Genomic DNA, 25,763 nt, shown 5'->3' on the forward strand with positions numbered 1-25,763 from the left:
ACTGAGCAGAAAATTGACAGCCGAACAGCAGATGCATCAAATCAGATGCAGCCACTGTTTAGATATTCAGTCACTACCACTGGCTGTCAGAATACTATAGTTATAGGCGTGACCCTAATCACTGCATGCATTTCCAATTGTTTCCTGTTTCACCGAAAAAAGACGTAGCGTAATTGTCGGTGATGGCTGCAATATAAGCCCTACCCCCCTAAATTAGCCCTTCCCTGTTTCCCCGAAAAAATAAGACCTACCCTGAAAATAAGACCTACAACTTTAACCACTTAAGGACCGCCTCACGCTGATATACGTCGCCAGAACGGCACAGCTGGGCACAAGCACGTACAGATACGTTGCCCTTTAAGTGCCCAGCCGCGGGTCGCTCCTGAGCTCCGTGGCCGCGGGACCCGATCTCCACCGGTGTCCCACGATCGGGTCATAGAGCTGAGGAACAGGGAGAGTTAAGTGTAAACAAACCTCTTCTCGTGCTTTCTAGTGAGCCTGTCACTGATCATCTGTTCTCTGTCATAGGGAAAGACGATCAGTGACGTCACAGCCAAGCCACGCCCCCTGCAGTAAAAAAAAAACACACACACTTAAAGCGGGAGCCCGCCGGGACTCCGCGTTTTTTTTTTTTTTTTTAAAGCCAGCAGCTACAAATACTGCAGCTGCTGACTTTTAAAATAGTGACACTTACCTGTCCAGCGCGCCCGCGATGTCGGCACCCGAAGCCGATCTCTAGATCGTCTCTCGGGTCCTGCCGCCGCCATCTTGGGTATGGGAATCAGGAAATGGAGCCTTTCGGCTTCATTTCCCGGTTCCCTACTGCGCATGCGCGAGTTGCGCTGCGCAATAAGGACAGTCCCCGCTGCCTCTGGGATCTGTGCGTTTCCCAGCAGGCAGCGGGACACTTGCGGAAAGGGGCGGGCACTTGCGGAAAGGGGCGTAATCTACGCCCCTTTCCGCAGAGAGCTATCCCGGAAGTGGGTGCAGATACCTGTACTGTACAGGTATCTGCACCCCCCTGAAAGGTGCCAATTGTGGCGCCGGAGGGGGGGAGGGTTCCGATGAGCGGAAGGTCCACTTTAGGGTGGACCTCCGCTTTAACCCCTACACTGCCAGTGACATTTTTACAGTAATCAGTGCATTTTTAATCGCGCTGATCGCTGTATTAATGCCAATGGTCCCGAAAATGTGTCAAAATTGTCCGACGTGTTCGCCATAATGTGGCAGTCACAATAAAAATTGCTGATCGCAACCATTACTTGTAAAAAAAATATTAATAAAAATGCTATAAAACTATCCCCTATTTTGTAGATGCTATAACTTTTGCGTAAACCAATTAATAAACACAGTGCCGAATCGCAAAAAAGGGGCTTGGTCCTTTAGCAGCAAAATGGTCCGGGGCTTAAGTGGTTAACTAGGGCTTATTTGGGGGGTAGGGCTTATATTGCAGCCATCAGCGACAATCACGCTAGGTCTTATTTTCGGGGGAAACAGGGTATTGCCTGGGCTTCAACCCACAGTGCTGCGGCCTTCTCTCCTCCCCTTGGCCCCTGTGAGGGATGTTTTAGAATGGAGAGCGGGGAAAGGGGCTTGTAAATATGTCATTCACCTGCCCTTTTCTTTTCTAAATGAACAATCACTCGTTGCGTTCATTCATAAATTAAAGTGGTTGTAAAATCAGAAGTTTTTTATTTTTTATTTTAATGCATTCTATGCATTAAGATAAAAAGCCTTCTGTATGCAGCAGCCCCCCCCCTCACCCCACCCCCCCCCCCACCCCCACCCCAATATTTACCTGAAGTCCCCCTCTGTCCAGCAATGTCCATGAGTGTCTCAGCCTTCCAAGATTCTCCCTCCAGCTGCTGTCAATCAAAGTCAGCTAGCCAATCAGGAGAGTAGGGACGGCGTAGGGCCAGGGCTCTGTGTCTGAATGTGACCCCATAGCAAGCCGTTTGCTGTGGGGGCACTGAACAGGAGGGAGAGGGCAGGAGCACAGAAGAGGGACCTGAGAAGAGGAGGATCTGGGCTGCTCTGTAAAAATCCACTGCAACAGCAGGTAAGTATAAAATGTTTGTTATTTTTATAGGAAAAAAAAACAAGACTTTACAATCACTTGAAGCATAGTAAACTGTGTTTACTTTGCTTCAGTCTGTGAATGAGCAGGAAGCCGGTCAGCATAGAGCACTTCTCATTCATTCACTGTCCAGGACAGCTGAAGCTACAGAGAAAGGCATGTGTGTTTGAGGTTTGGGGGTGCACACCCTAATGCAATAGACTGCGCACACCTATGGCTATCGTCCAGCAGTAGGATTTCTCCATCCAAGCTGGCTACATACAGATTGAAATTTGGATGGTTCATCAGGAACCGGACAAATTTTGATCCATGTCCGGCCCTCCCTATTTGACAGAAGTTTGACAGAAGGAGATTAATAGATCAGGTTCTGTGGAATGGTCCTGTTGGAAAATTTGCATTCAATCAGTCACTGCAGTGCTGATCAGAGTATTCTGACAGTGGGAGTCCGCTTGTTTGGCCATATTTCTATAGATCATTCTGCACTCCTGTGACCCGTTTTCAGCAGAGAGCAGGTTGAAGCCCGCTGTCGGTCCAGGCTCAGAAAAGATCGCAACCATATGGTCAGGATCCACTCACATGCCTGGACTGCCAATCGGTTCAGCCTTTTATTTAGCGAGCTGATAAGAGCCTGATGCGCCCCTCCCCCTCCATAGTCAATCACGCGGGAGGGGGGGCAGAGCAGAGAGTCCGTGAATGACAGTCCCCAGCTCATTGCTCAGGGAGCTCTGAGAACCAAGCGGTCACTGATGTTTGATCTCTCGGTGTTAGAGCTGGCACATATACCGCATTTGCACCGATGCTGCACCCAGCTAGGATTTAACTTGACAGATAGTAACCCACGTTTAAAAAGTCAATTTTGCCACGTTTATATGCCACGTTTAGCGGCATTTTGCCATGTTTGCGTTTAGAAGCGGTTTCAAAATAGCCAAAAATGAAAAACACCTTTAATCGAAACGCGGCTAAATGCGAGTTTCCACGTTTAGAAGCGTTTGACGCTTGAAATGCCTGTAAACTCAGCTTCTGAACGCATTTTTTTGCGTTCCAAAAAATGCCTCTAAACTCAACTGCCTAGAAACAACTGTAAACGACCCTGTGTACATGTACTGATAACAGAGGCGAGTTCAGGGGCAGTTGAAAAAAACTCCCAACTGCTCCTAAACATCCGTTTACCAGCAGCAGTGTACACAAGGCCTAATACTTACCTGCTCTAAGCAATGGTTTTGCATGGAGCACCCTGATCCTCCCCTTCTGGGGTCCCTGCTGCTCCAGGCATCACCTCTTCGGCGACCCCCCCACATATAGAAAGTCAATTTCTATGGGGGACACAGAAAGTGCGGCTCTGCTCCGCCCCCACCACAAGGAACCAATGGCCCCCCGCTGCTACTTCCCTGTCCGATGAGGAAGGGGAGAGCAGAGAGAGCCGCTACTCTCGAGCACAGCGCTGGATCAGGATCACCTTTAGGTAAATATCTGGGGGGGAACCTTTGCAGTTTTATATCTTTTAATGCAGAGAATGCGTATAAAGTGTAAATTAATGGTAAAACTTATTTTTCAGTTCTGGATAAAGCAGAGGGGATTAAAGTAGCAGTTAGGTTCTTATTGCAGTCAGTGCCCCCATTAGGAAGATTCCCCCTCTCCATTTGTCTTGTTTACTGTTATCACTGAGGGTGGAACAAAGAAAATCCCACATTTTGGGTTGTCTCCAGAACAGTAAAAGAGGTGAAATCTTCCAATAGCAACACCAGATCTGGTGACAACCAAGGATTTGAAAAGATTTCCTGTAACTTCCTGTTTTGGCTATGGGACAGGAAGCGAAGGAAAATATGCTCAATGGGACACAGATGGCAAAAAAAAAAAAAAGGTCAGGGATTATAACACTTACTATCTAAAATGAACAAAAAATTGCCTATATTGCTCACACACCTTTAGCAGTATTACTCGTGGTACATTAAACATTAACACCCCAACTAAGAAAATGAGACCTGGAAGACATGCAAAAAAGTACACAAAAATTTGCCAAAGACATTTCCAAGAAATATAAAAAGTAATCAAACGATTTCTTCTTTATCTAATAACATGGCGCTAATAGCAAGTGTGCATATAAAAGAATAGAATTGCCATTGCAGACTAGCATTTTAGAGTGCAAACTTCAGAGAGGTCATCCCTATCATTCCTTCACAACTTCAGTATGGACATACCAGGTGCCCAGATATTGGTATGGTTGTTCTGGGTCATAAGAAGTGAAGTGGGGGTAAAGTTGACAGTCCGGGTGCTTACAGCTACCCCTCGCTGGGGAGAAGGCAGAGTTAAAATTCTATAACGCCGATAAACTGCTGTTTATAAAATGAAGACAGTGGCAACCATAGGGATTTAGCAAGTAGGCCAGTCTGCTGTAGAAGATCAATTAACAGGATGATGATTGGAGCCACACGGTAGGATGCCGTGTCCACCGAGTCTTTGGCAGAGACCGAAGGTGAATGGAAAGCTTGGTCATTAGTGGTTTGATAAAGCATTCCAGCTCCCACCATTCTAGCAGCTTTACAATTACTTTTTTCAAAGCCACAAAACATTTGGCATCAGCCCATCAGTCAAAGAGGTTTTCACTTTTGCTGAAAGTGGGAAAAAAAAGCTTATTCATAAAAAAAAGCAGTGCACTTCAAACAAATGCTTGGCTGGTGCAGATAACAACCATGGCAGAACAACGGTGGGTACAGTCACCCATGGGGCAGGAAGTCCCCACACCTGCTGCACCTACAAAGGCAAATGAGGGATTCCGTGCAACCCTATGGCTCTAATTCATCAAGCTTTAAGCAGCATTTAAGGCACCCGAGTCTACCCCCCACTTCCTTTTGTCTGTGATCTGAGAACCCCTGCTTGTGATCCAATACATGAATTCCCAAATACACCCACTGAAGCCTCCTCCACATCCCTCACTGAATTCTTACAATATAAAAAATGTTATTCCTAAGAAAGTTCTCAAAGATCCCAATAAGGTTCAGACTCGCCTTGGAAGTCTGAATATGACTGGTGATACAGGAAGCAGAGTAAGCCCTTGTACACGCGGTCGGACATTCCGACAACAAAATCCGTCGGATTTTGTCCAAAACTGGTGTTGCATACACGGTCAGGACAAAGTTGTCGGAAAATCAGATCGTTCGTAACGTGATGACGTAATTTAGTTACGACGGGACTACATTCAGGCTAGTAGCCAATAGCTTTGGTCTAGGAATTTTATCTGAGCTTGCGTGGCACTCTGTCCGATCGGAATTCTCTACAATCGATTGGACAAAGTCCGATCGGATCATGGTGTTGGAAAATTTTATAACCCAGCTCCAAAACTTTGTAGGTCGGATAGTCCGATGGAGCCCACACACGGTCGGATTATCCGACAACACGGTCCGATCGGACATTTTCCGTCGGAATGTCCGACCGTGTGTACAAGGGCAAAGAGAGAGAAAGAGACATCACAGGCTTCAAGAAGTACATTACTACTGACCCCGTGAGGAGCTCCCATGGCTCTGGCCGCAGATGTTCACAACTTCAGCTGGCAAAAACGGAGTGAATTTTGGCCAGTTTTTGATGAACCAACTGAAATAAATTTTTTGTTTATACCCACGTCTGAGAATGACAGAAAAAGGATATATACTGTATATACTATTAGTAGGGAAGACCCTCACCATGCCAACATCCAAAATATATATTCAAGGATTGACCAAGTCAAAAAATGAACAGACTTTGTGGGCACATAATGAGAGAGAGAATCAGTAAAAAAAAAGAATATATTTTATTACAACATAGTTTAAAAACATATAAACAACATACAAACAACACTTTTTTAAATATACCAGAACCTACCCACCCAGCATCTGTCCTGAGGAAGCTAATATTTTAGCGAAACGTGTCAACGTGTTTTACCTTGATACAGTATTAAATTAATCTTTGTACCGCAGGTCCAGTCCTCTATAACTGCATTATTGGGTAACTGTGTCCATACAGGGTGTTGTTTGTATGTTGTTTATATGCTTTTTTAACTATGTTGTAATAAAATGTATACTTTTTTTTACTGATTCTCTCTCTCATTATGTGCCCACAAAGTCTGTTAATTTTTTGACTTGGTCAATCCTTGAATGTATATACTATTAGAGGTTGAATCTGGTAAATATCATCAGACTCAGAGATCTAATTTTTTATTTGAAAAAATAAATTAATCAATTAAAGACTGTTTTTCCATATTTAAGACAGAACTGTAATATGTTATGTATGACAGACTACCTTGTCATAGGTAGGTGGCTTGATAAAAGCTACCTGCGCCTGCTGACACTTGTGCTGGCCATACAAAAACAATGTTTTCCTTAAAAAAAAAAAAAAATTAAGAACTTCCGTTCGATTTTCTAATCATTAGTAGAGTCAAATCAACGTTCGTTTTCGACCACAGTGATGGGAAAGGAGCAGAATAGTTTTTGTTCAGAAATTACATTCATTTTAAAACTGAATGTTAAAAGCAAGTGAAATTTTCTACAACATTCTTTCATCCAGCAAATGTACAAAGCTTATTTATATAAATATTCTCGTCCGAAAACCGATACGTGTATGGCCAGCGTAAGGCTCGGGTCACACCTACGCATTGTATTTGATCCATTTCTGCAGTGCTTTTTGCATTTTTGCACATGCAATTTTGCTTGCGATTTGCATTTGCAAAAAAATGCAAATCGTAGCAAAAACGCACTACATGCTTTTCCATGCAGCTTCTCCATTAAAGGCTATTACTTCAGGTAATATGCCGTTACCGGCGGCTCCCGTGCGCATACATGGGAGTGACATCGCGGCTCCGGCCAATTACAGCGCCGGAGCTCGCGATACCCGGAAATTAACTCCGGGACCAATGTTGTTGGCCAGAGCGGTGTACAGGGACCGCTGCGAGGGCTTCGATCCAAAGTAAGTATTTTGTATCACAATTGCGCGGTCATGCTACACTTTAACCACATTACATTTTTGTCATTTTTTTGCGCACCGATAGAGCTTTATTTTGGTGGTATTTAATTGCTGCTGGGTTTTTTATTTTTTGCTAAAAAACAAACAAAACAAAAAAAACGGTTTCATATTTTGTTATAAAATTTTGAAAACAGGTAATTTTTCTCTTTCATTGATGTGCACTGATGAGGCTGCGCTGATGGGCACTAATAGGCAACACTGATAAGGTGGCACTGATAAGCACTGATGAGGGGGCACTGATGGTCAATGATGGGTGGCACTGATAGGCACTGGTAGGTGACACTGATAGGCAGCACTGATCTTTGGCACTAATTATGAGACACTGATGGGCATTGATTGGCAGCACTGGTGGGCATTGATGGGTGGCATTGTGGGCACTGATAGGTGACCCCCCCCCTTTTCCCCTCACAGCGTGAAGGGATAAAAAAATACTGGTTACATCACATGATCAGCCGTCATTGGCTGACAGTTGATCAAGTGGTAAGGGGCCGGGATCGACCCCTTACTCGAATCTGTGATCAGCCGAGTCGCATAGTCTCGGTGACCACAGTCAGAGCGCGCCGTGTGTGACCTACAGGGATGCGCAGACAACGCTTGCTTGAAAGGACATCCATGGATGCCCTCCCGGCAATTAAGGCTCATGCTGTAGCCATCTTTCAGCTATAGCGCGAGCGGCGAGTAGTTAAAGTGCATCTCAACAAAAGAACAATATATACTGCAGTTTACCTGTCCTTAGATGTGGTGGCTGCATTGGTTATCTTTTTTTTTTTCACCTGGTGATCTGGCCAGCAACACAACTCCTGTATTAGAGTGCCTATACTCTGGATGAAGGCGCACCTTTCAACAGCAGCATTGTCAGTCTGGGGGAAGGGGAGTGTTAGATGTACTAGCAAATTGAAACACACTAACAAATTGAAGCTAAACTTCAGCTGATACATTATAAGCCTTTACAGCAAACTTTATTTTCTTTTAAGATAAAAGTTTTACATAAATAAAAGCTGATCATTGTAAGCACCCCTGTCAGTGGTAAATGGTTTGTCTCACCTCTGTAACTGATACATCTTAAAAGAGAGCTTGAACAACAGAATTAATGCCCAGATCACCAGGTGAAAAAAATTAGAAAGAAAACCTAAAAAAGAAAAAACTAATGCAGCCGTCACATCTAAGCATTGGTAAGCTGCAATATAATAAAATGTTTGCTTTGGGGTTTAATACCGCTTTAAAGGAGAAACATAGGAACTCAAAATAAACAACCATACTCGCCCAGATCCCAGCTGCATCTGTCCCCCGCCGCCTCTAAACCATGAACTGAGCGTTCAGAAACCGCTGATCACTCCGTTTTCAGTCTTCAGTGAACAGAGAGCCCACCGGTCACCGACTCTCTACTCTGCCCCTCCAGTGCTCACTGGACTGTGAAAGGGGTGGAAGTGAATCGCTGAGAGGGCTGAGCCAGCTGCCGATCCAGACATCTATTTGAATCCTGACATTAAAGTTGGGATCTCTCCAGAGCTTACACCAGGTCTGTGACGTCAGCCGATGGTGGACTTTAGTCTGCTATTAGCTGAAAACAGGTCTCAGGAGTGCAGAACAAAGTGTACCACTCTGACCCACAGGAGAAGTGGGGCCAAAATAGATTTAACCCTACTTCACCTTAATGTGTTTTTTCCCTTTATTTGTATCTAGTGATCCTAACAGTGAAACCCTTCCTGTCTTATGGCATCCATTCTCACTCACCATACTTTGGTGAGTTGCCATCCTAGGACAGAAGTATGTTAGAACCAGACTATCCCCCCATCTCAATATAATCGGAAGGGGGTGGCCTCTGTAGTTTACAAAGGGGAACTGAGCAGTACTGAGGTTTGAATATTAAACCCAGGAGCCTGCATTCACTATAACTGGTCTCAGACAGAACATGGAAATGCAATTATTTTAGTAAATATAAACTGATAAAACCCCTTTTCTCATCAGCAGTATTTAGCAGTCTTGTGACTTCTATCAGTTCCTAGTTATGCTTGTAGGAGGAGTTTTCATTCTCTCCTGATCCTCTGTCTGGACATGTCTGGACAGTGCTGATTGGCCCTGTGCTGATCACATGCACTCTCCCAAGAAAAAATAAACGCTCTAGCAATACACACCAAACTGAGCATGTGCAGCCCGTCCCCCGGCTCTGTAAATATCAGGTTATTTTTTGGAGACAGGAGAAGAGGAGGATCAGGATCAAACAGCCTTTACACACAATGCAAAGGATTAAACCCTTAGGTTCCACTAAAATATATATATATAGATATATATATATATATATATATATATATATATATATATATATATATGTGGCTTTCTTTCTCAGAGAATAGGTGCAGGAACTACCCCTTTCTGAGTCACCCCTTGTCTCCGCCCCTACCCACCTCAGAGCCCTATTAATTTGGTAATAATAGTAAGAAAAGCACTAAAATGGATCCCCTGCAGCCAGTAACAATAGCTCCCCCTAACAACAATGGACCATACACAAAAAACATTTCCCCTCTACTAACAATAGACTATCGACAGCAACAAAAGATCTCCCTGCAGCCAGCATCAATAGACTCTCCATCAGCCAACACTAGATCCCTCCCTCAACAGTAGATCTCTGCCAGCAATATAAGACCCACCCTCAGCCCCTGTATGTATGTGTATATATATATATATATATATATATATATATATATATATATATATATATATATATATATATATTTATAGCAATGTGAAAATACAATGGGATGACACGCAGCTTTGGTTATGGCCTATATGTCCTGTTCTTCGATTCATTTGCACTGGGCCTGCATCAGACCACATACACTCCGGGGGGAATCCCATTTTCCTCTTATGCTCCGGCTTTTACAGACTATTTTTTCCACATTACCATCACTCCACACCATAAAATACCATTGCTAACTCAGAGGCACAATGTAGGTTTTCAGAGCAAGACAAGCAATGAAGCAGATAGATGATGATCGCAATGAAAATCCCCTGGAAAGACCACAATAAAACCCGAGGAGGGCAGCGGATGCCAGGGAAGTGCCAGGGGCTTGCTTCGCCAGATGCGTATCCAACAATAACTCAGTGATAATTCAGCAGCTTGCATTAAAACGCGCTTCCTAATTTCCTGCTCATGCCAAGATGTCCATCACTAAAATTAGAAGTGATGACGGCACGAGGTTAAGGACACAACCCTCACACGTCTGTGGGAAATCGCAATGCAGCCTTGAAAAGCGTTCACCTCTGTTTCAGGGCAGTGGTCATTTAGGAGCCATAATGGAGGCCAATTTGTTCAGAATATAAGGTGAAGAGAATAAAGCCCATTGATTCACTAGGAACCAATGACACTACTGAAGCAGTCAGAAGGATTATAGGTATATTTTTTTATCAAGAGATAAAATAAGATAATAAACACAAATATGGTGATCCGGTCACCCTAGAACACACAGCTAAGAGAAGGAGAGCAGGTCTTCTTCATCTACCAATATATACATTTTTGCTATGATTTGTTCAAAGATGTCAAGGAATCAGAAGAATAAGAAAATTCAAAGTAAAGTAAAGTCAAAGTAAAGTCAAAGTTCTCAATCTTCTTAATTCGAATACGTCACTGGATCAGTGTGACACCCAAGCAACTGATATTTTCAGAAGAGAAGGGAAGGGAAGGGAAGGAAAGGGAAGGAAAGGGAAGGTCAGCAATGTCAGTCTTTATATTTCTTTCAGGTCAAGTTTCACTGAATTGTAAAAATGTACTTCCCCACCTCGATATTATCCTTATACTGCGCTACCTCTTTAGGTCAGACCCAAACAGTAATGGTGTCCTCCACTGTAGAGAAGATGTTGGGAATATAGAAGGTGCTGTAGAACCAGATTTGCCAACAGGCAAGACATAAAATAAATTCAATTACAACTAGATTTTTTTTCCCCATTTATGTCCCACTGCAGAGATTTCCCTTCACTTCCTGTCATCTTGGGGATCCTCAGGTCATCAGAATTAGTGTTTCCATTGGAAGATTTCCCCTCTTTCTACTTTTCTAGGGACAACCAATAATTTGGGATTTTCTATTACTTTCGTTCTTAATCATAATGGTAAACAAGAGAAATAGATTCCCCCTAAAGTGGTTGTAAACCCACTTTTTGGACTTCTACCTATAGGTAAGCCTAGAATAAGTCTTACCTATAGGTAGTGTTAATATCTCCTAAACGTGCGCCGTTTAGGAGATGTTTAACTTGAAAATTCAAACGGCGCATGCACGGGGAAGAAACAAAACTAAGTACCGTTTCTTCCCTAGCCTGTGGCGTTAATCGCGGCTCCCGTGTGCATGCTCAGGAGTGACATCACGCGGCTCTGGCGAATCACAGAGTCGGAGTCCGCGGCCTGGAAGGAAGAGGAGCCAGAAGATGGACACTGCCTACACAGGGGACATCACTGGATTCTTTTGCAGGTAAGTGGCACATAATGGGCTAGTATGCGATGCATACTAGCCCATTATGCTTTTCATTTGCAGGCTTTGCAGTGAGCAAAAGAGGAAGTAAAATCCATCAGGGTTTAGTTCCTCTTTAATGCCCTTAGTCTCACTTTAGGAAGTCATATCTAAACCCAAGAAGAAATGTGTAATATATTGCAGTATACCAGCCATTAAATGTGGTAACAGCATTAGTTTTCTTTTTCTGCAATTACAGAAAAATTCCTGTTGCCAGAAATAAAATGTCCCTGTAACTTGCTGTGCACTAAACTGAAATCTCAAACAATGTTATTAGTCCAGGGCTTGACAAACCTCAGGGGTCAGGTCACCATGGCGACCAGAAGTTTCGACCTGGAGCCTGGCCTGGGTTGCCACCTAAATGTTGCACACACCCCGTGTCGGGAAAGAATGTAATGTAGTGTGATGTGTATTGCATTACATTTAGTGGAGCACAGGAGCTGAAATGGACTTGCCTACACACGATCACACTAAAGTCTGTTCGTTTAGAACGCAATGACGTACGACGGGACTAGAAAAGGAAGTTCAGTAGCCAATAGCTGCCCTTGCGTCGTTTTGGTCCATCAGGAATTGATTCCGTCGGAAAGATTTAAAACATGTTCTATATCTAGGTCCGTCAGACATTTTGGAAAAAAAAGTCAGCTGAAGCCCACACACGATCGGAATATTGGATGAAATGATTCCGTCGGAACCTTTTCTGACGGAAAGTCCATTCGTGAGTATGGGCATATGGCCCCTTTCACATGGGCGCTCCGATCAGGTCTGCCTGTCAATTATTTTAGGCGGTCCTGATCGGACGCTCTATTCACCCCTATGGAGAGGCGGATGTCAGTGGTGACATGTCCGCTGACACCCGCCGATATCTGATCCAATCCTGTCTGTGAAATCCAGATGGATGGAGACCCTATTTTACATCCGTCTGGAGGATTGGATCGGATGGAATCGGATGAAAACAGACAGGTGGTCCATTTTCATCCGATTCCCCCATAGAGGAGAGCGGGGCTCTGACAGGTCTGTCTCAGCACAGTGAGCGGAGACGGACCTGTCATCCGCCTGCTCAGCGGTGATCAGCGCATTGATCCCACGCTGAACAAGCAGAATCTGTATAACGGACAAGCCCGTGTGAAAGGACCCTTATTTGTAAAAGTAAAAGCGTACCGGGCATTATTCTGTTCAAAGCCATTTTTTAATTGGTCCAATATAACTATGTTAAATTTCTAACTGCCTAATCTCTTTATGTTTTAAAAAGTATTAAGTATCCAGTATAGAATTTTCTTACGGGTAATTCATGTGATAAAACTATCTCTTAAGGCTTCCTTACATGATAATTAAACCATTTGCAGACTCTAGCAGTGTGTTAATTTGATTGCGGAATTGCATAGTGATTTGTCTGAAATTAGAATCTGAAAGATTTGCCCATAGAAAGAAAAAAAAAAAAAAGAAAAATACCTTGCTGTAAGTGGTTCCTTCAACAACAATAGAACCATATATTATGAATTCAGGCTGGCTGGATATCATAATGCAAAGTTTGATATCCTTCCGGTGTATAACTACTGGTGGTGGCTAGTGTTCAGGAGAGGAACATCCCATGTAACTGGCACCGGTGTATGGAGAAGCTGATGTGTACGCAGGAAAAAGTTTAAGAGGGTACCCTGGAAAGTTAAAAAATAAAACAAATGCAGCCACCACATTTAATAATTGCTAAGCTGCAATATATTTCATTTTTGGTTTGGGTTTAACACCACTTTAAGTAACTGTTCCAATGCTTACTTTGGGAAATGTCACTTGCACCACATTAACACCAAGGGGCCTATTTCTAATTGCAAGTGGATACCGTTCTCCATTTTACTCCACAACATACATTTTACAGCTCATTCATAAAATGTAGGGCATTGTGTGGAGAATGCAGTGCTATACTGAGCCTTTTCCTCAACACACCAGAGGAGAGAGCAACATGACTGGAGGAGAGTTGGTCATATGACTTTAAAACATTTGCTGACCGCCTAACTGTACATGTACGTCCTTACTTTGACATTAAATACAGGAATTATCTTTATTTACAATAGGCTGCCAGCTTTCATTTAAAAGTGGTCCCAGCGCCAGATTTGCGGTAAGATAATTTTTATAGGCAGCGGGAGAGGTGACCCCCTGCTTCTGGGCCGTCTCTGGGCTTACCGTAGCCGTCAGTAAGCCCAGAGCCAATATGATCCTTCTGATGCTTGGGCAGGGAACTGAGCAAGGGCAAGAAAGCCCCCACTTGGCTCTATGCCCTTGGAGGACCAGAGTGGTGTCTGAAGTCACTTCCGCCTCTTAGGCTTGAAGTGGTTGTAAACTCTATACAATCACTTTTACCTACAGGTAAGTCTATATTAAGGCTTAACTGTAGGTGCTGGAAACCCTGCAGGTTTAGGAGATATTTACAACATATGTGTAGGCCAACGTCATCGGTGCATGCACTCTTTAGAAAGGGCGCCATCGTGCCGTTCCTAAGTAAACATGCCATGACTGGCGGCGTATGCGTGGGAGTGACGTCACACGACTCCAGCCAGTCACAGAGCCAGAGTCCGCGGCCCCAGAAGGAAGAGGAGTGAAGATGGACGCTTTCAACCAGCATCACAGGCTTCGTTTTCAAGTAAATAACACATAATGGGCTACTGTGCGATGTATAGTATAGTATCCCATTATGCTTTACCTTTGCAGGGAAATAAAGAGGAAGTAAAACCCATCAGGGTTTACTTCCTCTTTAAAGTGTGCCAATCATTAAAATTCACACTTCACATCAATAAGGCAGACATCACCGTTATCAAATATTATTCTGAACAAGAAAAGCCTCTTTCTTGCCATAGAGGCCTTATACACACTGGGCTTAACCACTTGCTTACCGAGCACTTAAACCCCACTCCTGCCCAGACTAATTTTCAGCTTTCAGCGCCGTCACACTTTGAATGACAATTGCGCAGTCATACAACACTGTACCCAAATGAAATTTATCATTTTTTTCACACAAATATAGCTTTCTTTTGGTGGTATTTAATCACAGCTGAGGTTGTTATTTTTTGCTAAACAAATGAAAAAAGATGGAAAATGTTGAAAAAAAAAAATCATGTTTCATAGTTTGTTATAAAATTTTGCAAACAGGTAATTTTTCTCTTTCATGGATATGCGCTGATGACGCCTCACTGGTAGGCACTTAATAGGCACAGATAAGGCAGCACTGATGGGCACACATAAAGCGGCACTGATGGGCCCTGATTGTTGGTACTGAGGTGTTACTGATAGGTACCACTGATGGGCACTGGTAGGTGACACTGATGGGCAGCACTGTTAATGAGGCACTGTTTGGTGACACTGAAAGGTGGCACTGTGAGCACTGGTAGGTGGCACTGGTGGGCACGGGTAGGCGGCACTGTTGTACACTGGTAGGCGGCACTGTTGTGCACTGGTAGGTGGTACAAGTGGGCACAGATGAGCTGGTGGGAGCTCTACTTAATCGGGACGATTTCCCTCTGAGAGCCGCTGTCAGCACGAGGAGAAAAAATAGCCAATTACCGGCTCTGTTTACATCACATAATCAGCTGTCATTGGCTGACAGCTGATCATGTGGTAAGGTGTCGGGATCGACCCCTTACTCCGATCCATGATCAGCCAAGTCTCATAGACTCGCTGATCACAGAGCATGCCGTTTGTGCCGTGCAGGGGGCGTGCAGGCCGCTCGGGCATGGGAGGACATCAATAGACGTCTTCCCGGCAAAATAGGTCTGCGCTGTAGCCGTCATTCGGCTATAGTGCGGATCTGAAGAAGTTTAGAAGCTTTTACAGGCATTTGACTTTTTTCTGCCTGTAAATGCACCTCAGTGTTAGCCCATGTGCCCATGCACACATAGGCATTTACAGGCTTAATAGAAGAGGAGAGTTTACAGACAGAAAAAGAAAAAAAATGCTGAATGCACCAAAAAAAATTTAATAAATTATTATTCTGGCCAACGGAATCCATAAACACTCAAATGCTTGACGCTCCCAGCTTTTCTCCTGCCGAGAGAAAAGGCATTCAGGGGAGTTGAGAAAACGATCAGCATTGACGAGGCCAAAAGAAAAAGAAAAAAAGTACACATGGTCTTTGATTACTAGGAGCGAAGAATGATCTTGCAATTGGAAACCAGCTGTTATTCTTGGTCCAATGAGATACAGGCAGGGGATTGCCCATCCCATAGTTGACGTTAGAAAGGGGCAGGGATGCTTGTGGTATCATTGACCTAATATGACCACATGGCCAAGTTAGATCAGATTGACCTAATGTCAGCTGGATTTTAGGTTTAGACGTGCATCTGCTTTGGGACAAACAAAATGTATCTCTACCAGGAGAATATCAGGAATATTATGTAATCAGAATGTTGAAGAGTATCCATCGTTTGCAATCAGACAGACCCTGGACAATAGATTTACAGTGAGATAACCGGCTCTGCAAGAAACAGCCAAAAAGCAAAGCCTATGTATACTACATTACCAAAAGTATTGTGACACCTACCTTTATATGCACATGACCTTTAATGGCATCCCAGTCTTAGTCCATTGGGTTCAATATTGCGTTGGCCCACTCTTTGCAGCTATAACAACTTTAATTCTTCTGGGAAGGCTGTCCACAAAGTTTAGGAGTGAGGTCAGGCCCTGATGTGGGTGAGAAGGCCTGGCTCGCAGTCTCCACTTGAAATCATCCCAAAGGTGTTCTATCGGGTTGAGGCCAGTCAAGTTCCTACACCCCAAACTCTCTCAGTCACATCTTTATGGACCTTGCTTTGTGCACTGGAGCGCAGTCATGTTGGAACAGGAAGAGGTCACCCCCAAACTGTTCCCACAAAGTTGGGAGCATAAAATTGTCCAAAATGTCTTGGTATGCTGACACCTTAAGGCAGGGGTGCCCAACCTTTTGAAGAGCAAGGGCCACTTAAGCGACTTGGCAACCCGGTCGCAGGCCACAATAAGCGGAGGGGGCGGATGATTGCGGATTGGATTGGAGATAGGCTTTTGTAAACGGGCACAAATCCATTTACATCTTCCACTCCTTAGAGGTGAATGGAGGGTCTGATTGAGTTGGACTGACCATGTGAAAGGGGCCTAAGGCTGCATTCACATTGATGCACTGTTTACCCGTATCACGGGTGCAGCACAGGTCACCTCTGGCTTTCCTGCAAGTTAGCTGCACTTTGCCATAGACTTCTATTATATACTGTAGGTGTGGTGCACTTTCAGAAAGCACACCAAACTCGCAGGTAATAGAAGTCTATGGCTCAGTGCAGGTAACCCACAGGTGCACTTCCCTGCACCTGCAGATCAGTTTGAAAGCAGCCCAGTAACTACTGCACAACAGATATGCTCAAATATACACTGTGATTTTAGTAATAAACCTACCCTGTTTCCCCTAAAATAAGACCTGGCGTGATTGTCGGTGTTGGCTGCAATATAAGCCCTACCACCCAAATAAGCCCTACTCTGTTTCCTCAAAAATAAGCCCTTCCCTAAAAAAAAGACCTACAAGGACTTTAACTAGGGCTTATTTGGGGGGTAGGGCTTTTATTGCAGCTATCACCGACAATCACACTAGGTCTTATTTTAGGGGAAACAAGGTACCTTTAATAACAGTATTCTATTTTATTCCATCCCAGAGCAGGGGGTCGCGGGCCACATCAGAGGGCTCGGCGGGCCACATGTGGCCCACCGGGCCACTGGTTGGGCACCCCTGCCTTAAGGCCCTTATGTACACTGCTGCTGGTAAACGGACATTCAGAGGCAGTTGGATGCTTTTTTCAACTGCCTCTGAACTCATCCAATGTTATCTTATGTGGACATGTGCACAGGTTTGTTTAATGTAGTTTTTAGGCAGTTGTGTTTATAGGCTTTTCTTTGAAGGCAAAAAAATGAGTTCAGACACTTAAGCTTTCGACGTTTCAGATGCCAAACGCAGCTAAACACGGCATGTAAACGTGGCAAAACTGACGTTTTAAGCATGGGTTACTATCTGTCAAGTTAAATCATTCAGGAGAGGTTGTAAAAACGTCCCATGTACATTAAGCCTAAGAGTTCCATTCACTAAGAGGCCAAGCCCAACCCCTGAAAAACAACCCCACACCATAATCCCCCTCCACCAAATGATTTGGACCAGTGCACAAAGCAAGGTCCATAAAGACATGGATGAGCGAGTCTGGGGTGGAGGAACCTGACTGGCCTGCACAGAATCCTGACCTCAACCCAATAGAACATCTTTGAGATGAATTAAAGCGGGGACTCTGAGCCAGGCCTTCTCGTTCACATCAGTGCCTGACCTTACAAATGCTCTTCTGGAAGAATGCTTAAACATTTCCTAAACTTTGTGGACAGCCTTCCCAAAAGAGTTGAAGCTGTTATAGCTGCAAAGGGTGGACCAACTCAATATTGAACCCTACGGACTAACACTGGGATGCCATTAAAGTTTATGTAAAGGCAGGTGTCCCAATACTTTTGGTAATATAGTGTATGAATTCAGTAAATATGGCTGCCATAATTGTATAATTATAAATACAAAAAGCACACAAAAACGCAAGTTTCAATATAAACACACACTAACAAAATTACTTACAATTAGCTCATCACATTCATAGACCATGTAAAAAAATAAAAATAAATAAAAATAAAAAAACTGACCCCCTAAACACTCACATACCACATATTCCATTTTATCAAAATCACCTGAAAAAGCAGGATGGCATTCAAACATAAAGCTGTACTTCATATATTGGGTGGGTTTTTGCTCGGTTTTACGCCATGTTGTAATAATCAGAACACAATTTGGAATGTCATTGATATATTTCTGGAAGGTCTTTTTAGCTTTCATTGGCTACAGTGAAATATTAAGATGATTTGCATACAAAGCATAGGATGATTGACCTACAGGGTTTATGCACTTGATATCTATAAAGTGGATATTATATCCTTGTTAATATATTGCGGTTTACCTTTGTACTTGGGTTGCATATTTAATATCATGTCATGTATAATTAATGAGATGTATCTTTAAACATGGAGATTTTTTTATATGCTTGAAAAAAGTCCAAGTCACAGACTAAAACACCGTGCTTACTATGTATTTTGTCTCTGACTCTTCTCTAGAGTACTAAATTACCATATACCTTCAGTTCGTTTGCTGGATTTACCCACAAATGTGGTCAAAGAGGGGGAAGCCAAATTGTAGAAATAAGCCACATTTTTAAAATGATGTAGCCTGGTGCTGCTGCATTACCCAACTCTGCTGAGCGAGGGACACATTCACAAATTGGTTATGGTAAATAGAAGCCTACACACGTACACATGGGCAGGTAGGAGCAAGGTGGGGTCACCCCCCAGAATCAGGGATCAATCTTAAATTCAGCACAGTTGTGTCAATATCGTGGTGCGGGCAATCTGCACCCGGGTGCCACCCGCCAGTGGGGCAACAGCATCAAGGTGCTGTCAAGCATCAGTGTAGTGCGATTTCGGGCTCTTTTGCCTGCTCAGTCCAGCAGAGAACTTGGCGGCGCTGTGACAGGAGAAAGGCGAGCAGCAGACTATCAGAGGTTTCCCCTGCTCGCCCCCCTTTCTAAGGTCAGGGAGAAGAGATGGCGGCTCTCACCAGGTTCCCCGCCCAGCTTTTTGCCCGCTCCGTTCCTTCCCTATTGGCCATAACTGAGGGACACTCAAAGGAGACTAAGAGAGGAGAGCATCATGGGACATGTAGTCCCAAAGATTGGAGGCCCAATTTTCCACAGGGAGGAGACTATAGCTCGAGCAAGAGAGAGATTGAGATACTGCAGCCTGGAAAAAAAACTGAGGGAGAGAGCGCTACAGGACAAAGAATGAGGAGTGTGCTGGGTGGAAGCCAGAGAAAGAGCCACGCTGCCCAGCACCACCAGAGAAAGACTGAGCCTCTACTAGAGTACAGACATGCTACACTACTGACCAGAACCCAGAGTGAGCAATCATCCAGTTGGAGGGATCATTGCTGTAGTTTCACTGGGTCTGGTAAGAGGGCCTGTTGGCCATTATCCATTACTTATCCTAGGGACTATGCTACGTCTGACCATCTCTGACCATGATAATGTGATAATGACATTGCCAAAAGGGACGGTGCATGGGTGACCCTAAACTGATGCCCCCCCCCCACCGAAAAAAGTTCTGCGGACGCCCATGCACGTACAGTAAGCCTATGCATATACAGTATATATTTACATACATACAAAGATAACCTTACCTTCATATGTCCCAACTTCAAGTAGAGTTCCACTCTGTTCAAGAGCCAAAAATTCCTGTACAGTTAGAAACTGGTAGTCCACACCAGGGATCTCCCCTTCTCTAGGCGGACGTGTTGTGCCTAGAAAAAATAATTCAATCCGTTAGCAAAAGTTTGCCTGAGTACAAGTTTTATTACACAAAAATAAAAAGACAGCAAACACAAGCTGGATGATAACCAACTTAGCCTGGGTACAAAAAGCTAAAGAAATCACGAGAATGTGTAAGAAAAGTGAAAGCTCGTTCACATCACAACACATGTTATAATGTGTGTTACATTACCACACAACAACGCAATGGATATGTATGTTGGTTGCCATTCCTTGTCCACAGTACCCCAACACACATTCACAGTGTTATACAGCACATCCCAATATGCAAGAACAAGCATTTTGTGTGGTGCACTACATTTTGAAAATTGTCCAGGACTTTTTTAATTTGTTTGTTGACAGCCCATTCAAAATGAATAGGCTGCCTAACGCAACATGCCTTGACACACAAAAACAAAACAATTTTTGAGGAAATGAGCCCATAAGAGATGTTCGTCCTTAAGCTGTGAATGTCTGCATTATTCCCCTCCTAAGGGACCACAAAGAGGAGATATCTGAGGTTGTACAACTTAATCTGGTGGCCATATAAGCAATACATTTGCCCAATTCCTGACGAACTGATCCAAATTTGCTCAATAGGCGTGGGCCTGTTGGTCACCTCCCACCCGAAAATTCAAAGGAACTGGATGGAAAATTGTTGGCTGAACAGCGCCTGTATCCAATCAGATATCTAGTATTTTGACAGCTGGTGGGGCGGGCTGTCAAAATACAATACCTTAGCGGGTTGTCGGTCAATCAAATATGGGATCTGGGGTAGTCATAAAAGCATTGCAATCTCCATCCACAGACTATTATGTGCTTAATAATAATATGAAAAGATCATGATACACAAAAGTAGAAATTTTGGTCCAACACCTGCATATACAGTAAACCCCAACAATAAAATTATCTTATTTGTTTCCTTTTAGTTTGTTAAACATATTAATGAAAGCATATTTTATAGAATATATTTTCTATAAATTCAAAATACCTTTTAATCCTGCCAGAAGTATGAGCGGATAACAGAACAGACAGAGAACACAGAAGGTATCAGTTACATTGTTTTCAGTTTTGCCCCTGGACTACAGGAAACCTCTTCCTTATGTTATGGAGAGGAGAGGAAAAGTTGTTCTATAGTCCCAGCACATATTTCTCATAAGGTGACAACGGAGCTCCTCCATAGATACAGTACAGTGTGTTTTGCACCCTAGGACAGGAAGTGTGTTAGGCCCCTTTCACACTGACGATCCGTTCAGGCCCGCCTGTCAGTTTTTCAGGCGGACCTGAACGGGTGCTCCATAGAGCTCTATGGAGCGTCGGATGTCAGCGGTGACATGTCCGCTGACATCCGACCCGCTCCGATCCGAAAAAGTGTGACGGAGGAAAAAGCTATTTTTCCATCCGTCTGTGGATCGGATCGGATGACGACGGGCACTGCGGTCCGTCGTCATCCGATCTCCCATAGGGGAGAGCGGCGCTGTGACAGGTCCGTCCCTGCGCAGTGTGCAGAGACGGAGCTGTCATCTCCCTGCTCAGCGGGGATCGGCGGAGTGATCCCCGCTGAGCAAACGGACATCCACGGGGCAGATCAGAACTGATCCGCCCCGTGTGAAAGGACCCTTACTATCAGGATCATCTGGTGACAATAGAAGACAAAAAAGTCTAAACAAAATAAAAATATGCAGACATTAAATGTAAGGACTGGCAAGCTGCAATACATTACATTTTTCCTTGGGTCTAGATACAGTGGGTACAGATAAGGATTATTCCCCTTTAAAATAATAAAATTTTCTTGCTTTGTGCCATGAAATTAAGACAAGTGCAACTCATAACATCCAAGTGAAAGAAAAAACACCCACATGAAAAAAAAAAAAAAAAAGTTGGAAATACAGCTGGGCGATTTTCTCAAAAAATAAATAAAAAATCAGCGATTAAAAAAAAAAAAAAAAAAAAAAAACTCGATTCACTATTTGAATAGTGTTTTTTTTTTTCTTTTTTTGATGGACATCGTGCCGGTCCTGAGGAGCAGTGGGCAGGAGTTTTTAAGCGAGGCCATGGCTTTGGTCTAGTCCACGGCATCTGGCCTCGCCAACTAGGTCGAAGCCGTGGCCTCAGCTAAAAACTCCTGCCCGCAGCTCCTCAGGACCGGCGAGGTGTCATCGTCAGTCCTGGTGAAAAAAAAAATAAAAAAAATCTAAAAAAATCGATTTGCTGAAATTTTGAATCAATTTGACCTCTCAACTCGATTCAAGATTTAAATCGATTTTTTCCTCAGCCCTAGTTGGAAAAAAGGATTACCACTTATGTCAGTATTTTTTTGGACCACATTTGGCTTTATTGACAGCCTTTAGTCTTTTGGGATATGTCTCTATTACTTTTGCACATCTAGACTTTGCAATATTTGCCCTCTCTTCTCTGCAGAACTGCTCAAGTTCAGTTAAATTTGATGGTGACCATTTGTGGACTGCAGTCTTCAAGTCATTCCACAGATTTTCAATGAGGTTTAAGTCTGGGCTCTGATTAGGCCATGCAAGGACATTCACCTTTTTTTCTCCTTCAACCTCTGTTTTGGCATGCTTGCTGTGTGCTTTGGGTCATTGTCATGTTGGAAGGTAAACCTTCTTCCCATTGACAACTTTCTAGCAGAGGGCAACAGATTCCTCAAGAATTTGATGGCACTTTGCCCCATCCATTTTTCTTCAAAACTGACAAGTGCTCCAGTACTTGCTGCAGAGAAACACCCCCACAACAGGATATTGCCACCTCCATGCTTTACTGTAGGAATGGTGTTATTTGAATAGTGAGCTGTATTGGACTTCTGCCAGACATACGGTATGGTGTTGAGGCCAAATAATAAAATTTTAGTCTCATCTGACCATCTTAAATGCACATTGAAGATTCTGAGATCACATGGAAAAAGGTGTTATGGTCAGATTATTAGCCTCAATAGCAGTAAATACAGCTGGATAAAAAACAAAAACTGTGTCTGTCCTCATTTCAGGCTGCAAAGCAACAAAATGTAATTATTTTAAAAGGGGGGCGAATTTATTCTATACCCACTGTATGCTATAAAACGTGAAGACTGGCACAGTGACAGGTACAGTTACCATCTTTCACACACTTTTCTCAAAATTATTTTAATCAAAAAATAAAGTAACACCAAGATGTCTTAAAAACATATCACTTTGCACAGTTTCTAAAAATTGAAATAACATCCACCTAAAGACTCCAGAGGTGCAATATCACCACCAGAATTCCCAAATTTGTCAGAATACTGTGGATTCTACAAGGTCAAACGTAGCATTATGTTTTGCTGATGCATGCTCCATAATGTCAAAAAAAGTTCCGGTCTCAAGGTTGACACTGCTCATACATGAAATGTTATAAACAGGTTATTGTTTCCCCTTGTGATAGGTTTCCTTATATATGTCTGCACGTTATCCCCTTACACAGGGCATGCAGAGGCCGATTCTTTAGTTGAGCCAACAACATTCCAATTAGAAAAATAACCTAAACTAACAGAAGTTGGGGATATCGATCAAAATTATTTTGAAACTCTGTAGACCATTCACAACCAGGGTTCCTCCAGAGGTGGCTAGGGGTTGCTTGAGCTGTGGCTGATTTACCACCTATTTGATGGTGCCTACATAGTTTTGAGCCAATGCCACTTGGAGGAGCCAGTGGTATGACACCAATGATATTTATAGCTCTCTGTAAGGTGGCCATCCTTACCACCACTGTAAAAAAAGGGCACTCTTCTCATTGACCACCAAAGTAAGGGGTATTGTTCCCACTGACCCCCAATTAATGGATTTCATCAGACTTGAAAATTACTTTAAGGGTTCCCTTGAGGAAAAATGGTTGAGAAAGGCTGCTGTTGACTCCGAATGACCCTTCACAAAGGTTTCAATACCTTAAAAAAATTAGAATGCAGGTCCATTACAATCCATAAGATATTCTCTACTATTCAAATGCAAGTCATCAATCAGTCCAAAGGTAGAGTGGTATAGTGGTATAAGGTGCAAAAAAAATGCTTGCTTAAAAAAAAAAATCGAATTATGTTTACAGAATCTTCATTAAATCATCCAAAAAATTGGCCAATACATGGCTTAGATTTTATTGACCGACATGTCAAATTTACATTAATGTGCTGCTCCTACCCCAGGCTCCAGCTGCCAATTCGTCACTGCCATCGGCTTATCTCAGCTTAATCGGTCAATGTTTTAATGTTTGCTGGAATTGCTGACAATTGTTTTCACAAAACTAGGCTCTTTCCACAAAGCTTTAACAGCAGGATAGAGGTATTTTATTTTTTTAAAAAGAATATTATTTTTAGCCAAGACCAAGAATCCTTAGAAACACCAGTAAGACAAAAATAAAAAGAGCCTCATGGACGGTCGGACGGTTGTTGCAACTGCAGTTGAACTGTATATATCTTAGATTGTAAGCTCTAACGAGCAGGGCCCTCTGATTCCTCTTGTACTAAATCATACTGTAATGTCTACCTTCATTTTATAAAGTGCTGTGCAAACTGTTGGCACTATATAAATCCTGTATAATATTAATAATAATATATAGTGCTGTCTCTGAGCACTTTCACTCTAAAAGCACTGTGTGCATACCCAGTTGTACTAGAGTCAGAGAATGTGGGCTCAGATGATAGAACATCTGTTCTAGGACAGACAACCAAAGGGAGGGGACAAAGGCACCAGCTGTCAGCTTCCTGCAACACTCTCTAGTGATATTGCCCTCAGCTAGAGAACATTAGCTCCGTCCCCGTGACACACACTGCTCGGATACTGTCTTGAGTGCAAGTGATGAGAAATCTAACACTCTTCGACATTTGTCAAGGACACTAGAAGAGCTTGTTTAGAAAAAGTCTCATGTAGGTGAAGAACAACAATGTGATTTGTCCTGGCTGCTTGAGGGAAGGTGGGAATTTTCTATCCATGTAAAATCAAAAAGGAACTTGCTATGTACACCCACGATGGCAAGAAAACAAATCATGGCAGTCACCCTATATATCAGGACTTTGTTTCTTCCCTCCTCCCATAATGGTTTTACAGTGAAATAGCCAAATAATAGCCTAACACGTTTGTGAATTTTTAGGGAATTCCACCTACCTCAAGAGTGATGTTTCTCACCATGCTACACCAAAGTCACTAACCTAAACCAGTTTGGAGAACAAATGTTCAGACATCTGGAGAATGCTGCTGCTAGACATGTCCACCTTACCAACTTGCTCAATGACCACCACCCATCCACCTTACCAACTTGCTCAATGACCACCACCCATCCACCTTACCAACTTGCTCAATGACCACCACCCATCCACCTTACCAACTTGCTCAATGACCACCACCCATCCACCTTACCAACTTGCTCAATGACCACCACCCATCCACCTTACCAACTTGCTCAATGATCACCACCCATCCACCTTACCAACTTGCTCAATGATCACCACCCCCTTCTGCCAATCCCTCCACTGGATTCCAATCCCCCAATGTATAAATCTAAAAATACTAACGTCATACAAAGCCATCATCCACAACTCTGCCCCCAGCTACATCCTCAACTTCATCTCAATATATCACTTAAACCATCCTCTTCAATCCTTCTAAGACCTCCAGCTCTCTAATCTCCTCATTACTTCCTCCCATAATTGCCTACCAGACTTCTCCATGGTCTCTCCCTTCCCCTGAAACTCCCTACTATGATCTGTCTAGCCATCTCCTACTGTGTCCACTTTTAGGCAGCCCCTGAAAATGCATCTCCTCAGGGAAGCGCTAATAAGCTATACTATTACTT

The 25,763-nt window shown here is 43.3% G+C and overlaps 1 protein-coding gene across 11 annotated transcripts in view; it reads right to left on the bottom strand.

The window, feature by feature from the left end:
* Window positions 1–25,763, bottom strand: part of MAGI1 (membrane associated guanylate kinase, WW and PDZ domain containing 1) — a 708,238-nt gene that overhangs the window by 216,882 nt on the left and 465,593 nt on the right. For all 11 annotated transcript variants that reach the window (XM_077451962.1, XM_077451961.1, XM_077451956.1 and 8 more), the window contains one exon: window positions 19,826–19,945. In XM_077451962.1, the coding sequence (XP_077308088.1) occupies window positions 19,826–19,945 (120 nt within the window). The remainder of the gene's footprint in view (window positions 1–19,825; window positions 19,946–25,763) is intronic.

The sequence above is a fragment of the Lithobates pipiens genome, unplaced genomic scaffold (genome assembly GCF_037356315.1).
Source record: "Lithobates pipiens isolate NorthernLeopardFrog02 unplaced genomic scaffold, aLitPip1_a1.2 Scaffold_23, whole genome shotgun sequence".
Taxonomy (NCBI): domain Eukaryota; kingdom Metazoa; phylum Chordata; class Amphibia; order Anura; family Ranidae; genus Lithobates; species Lithobates pipiens.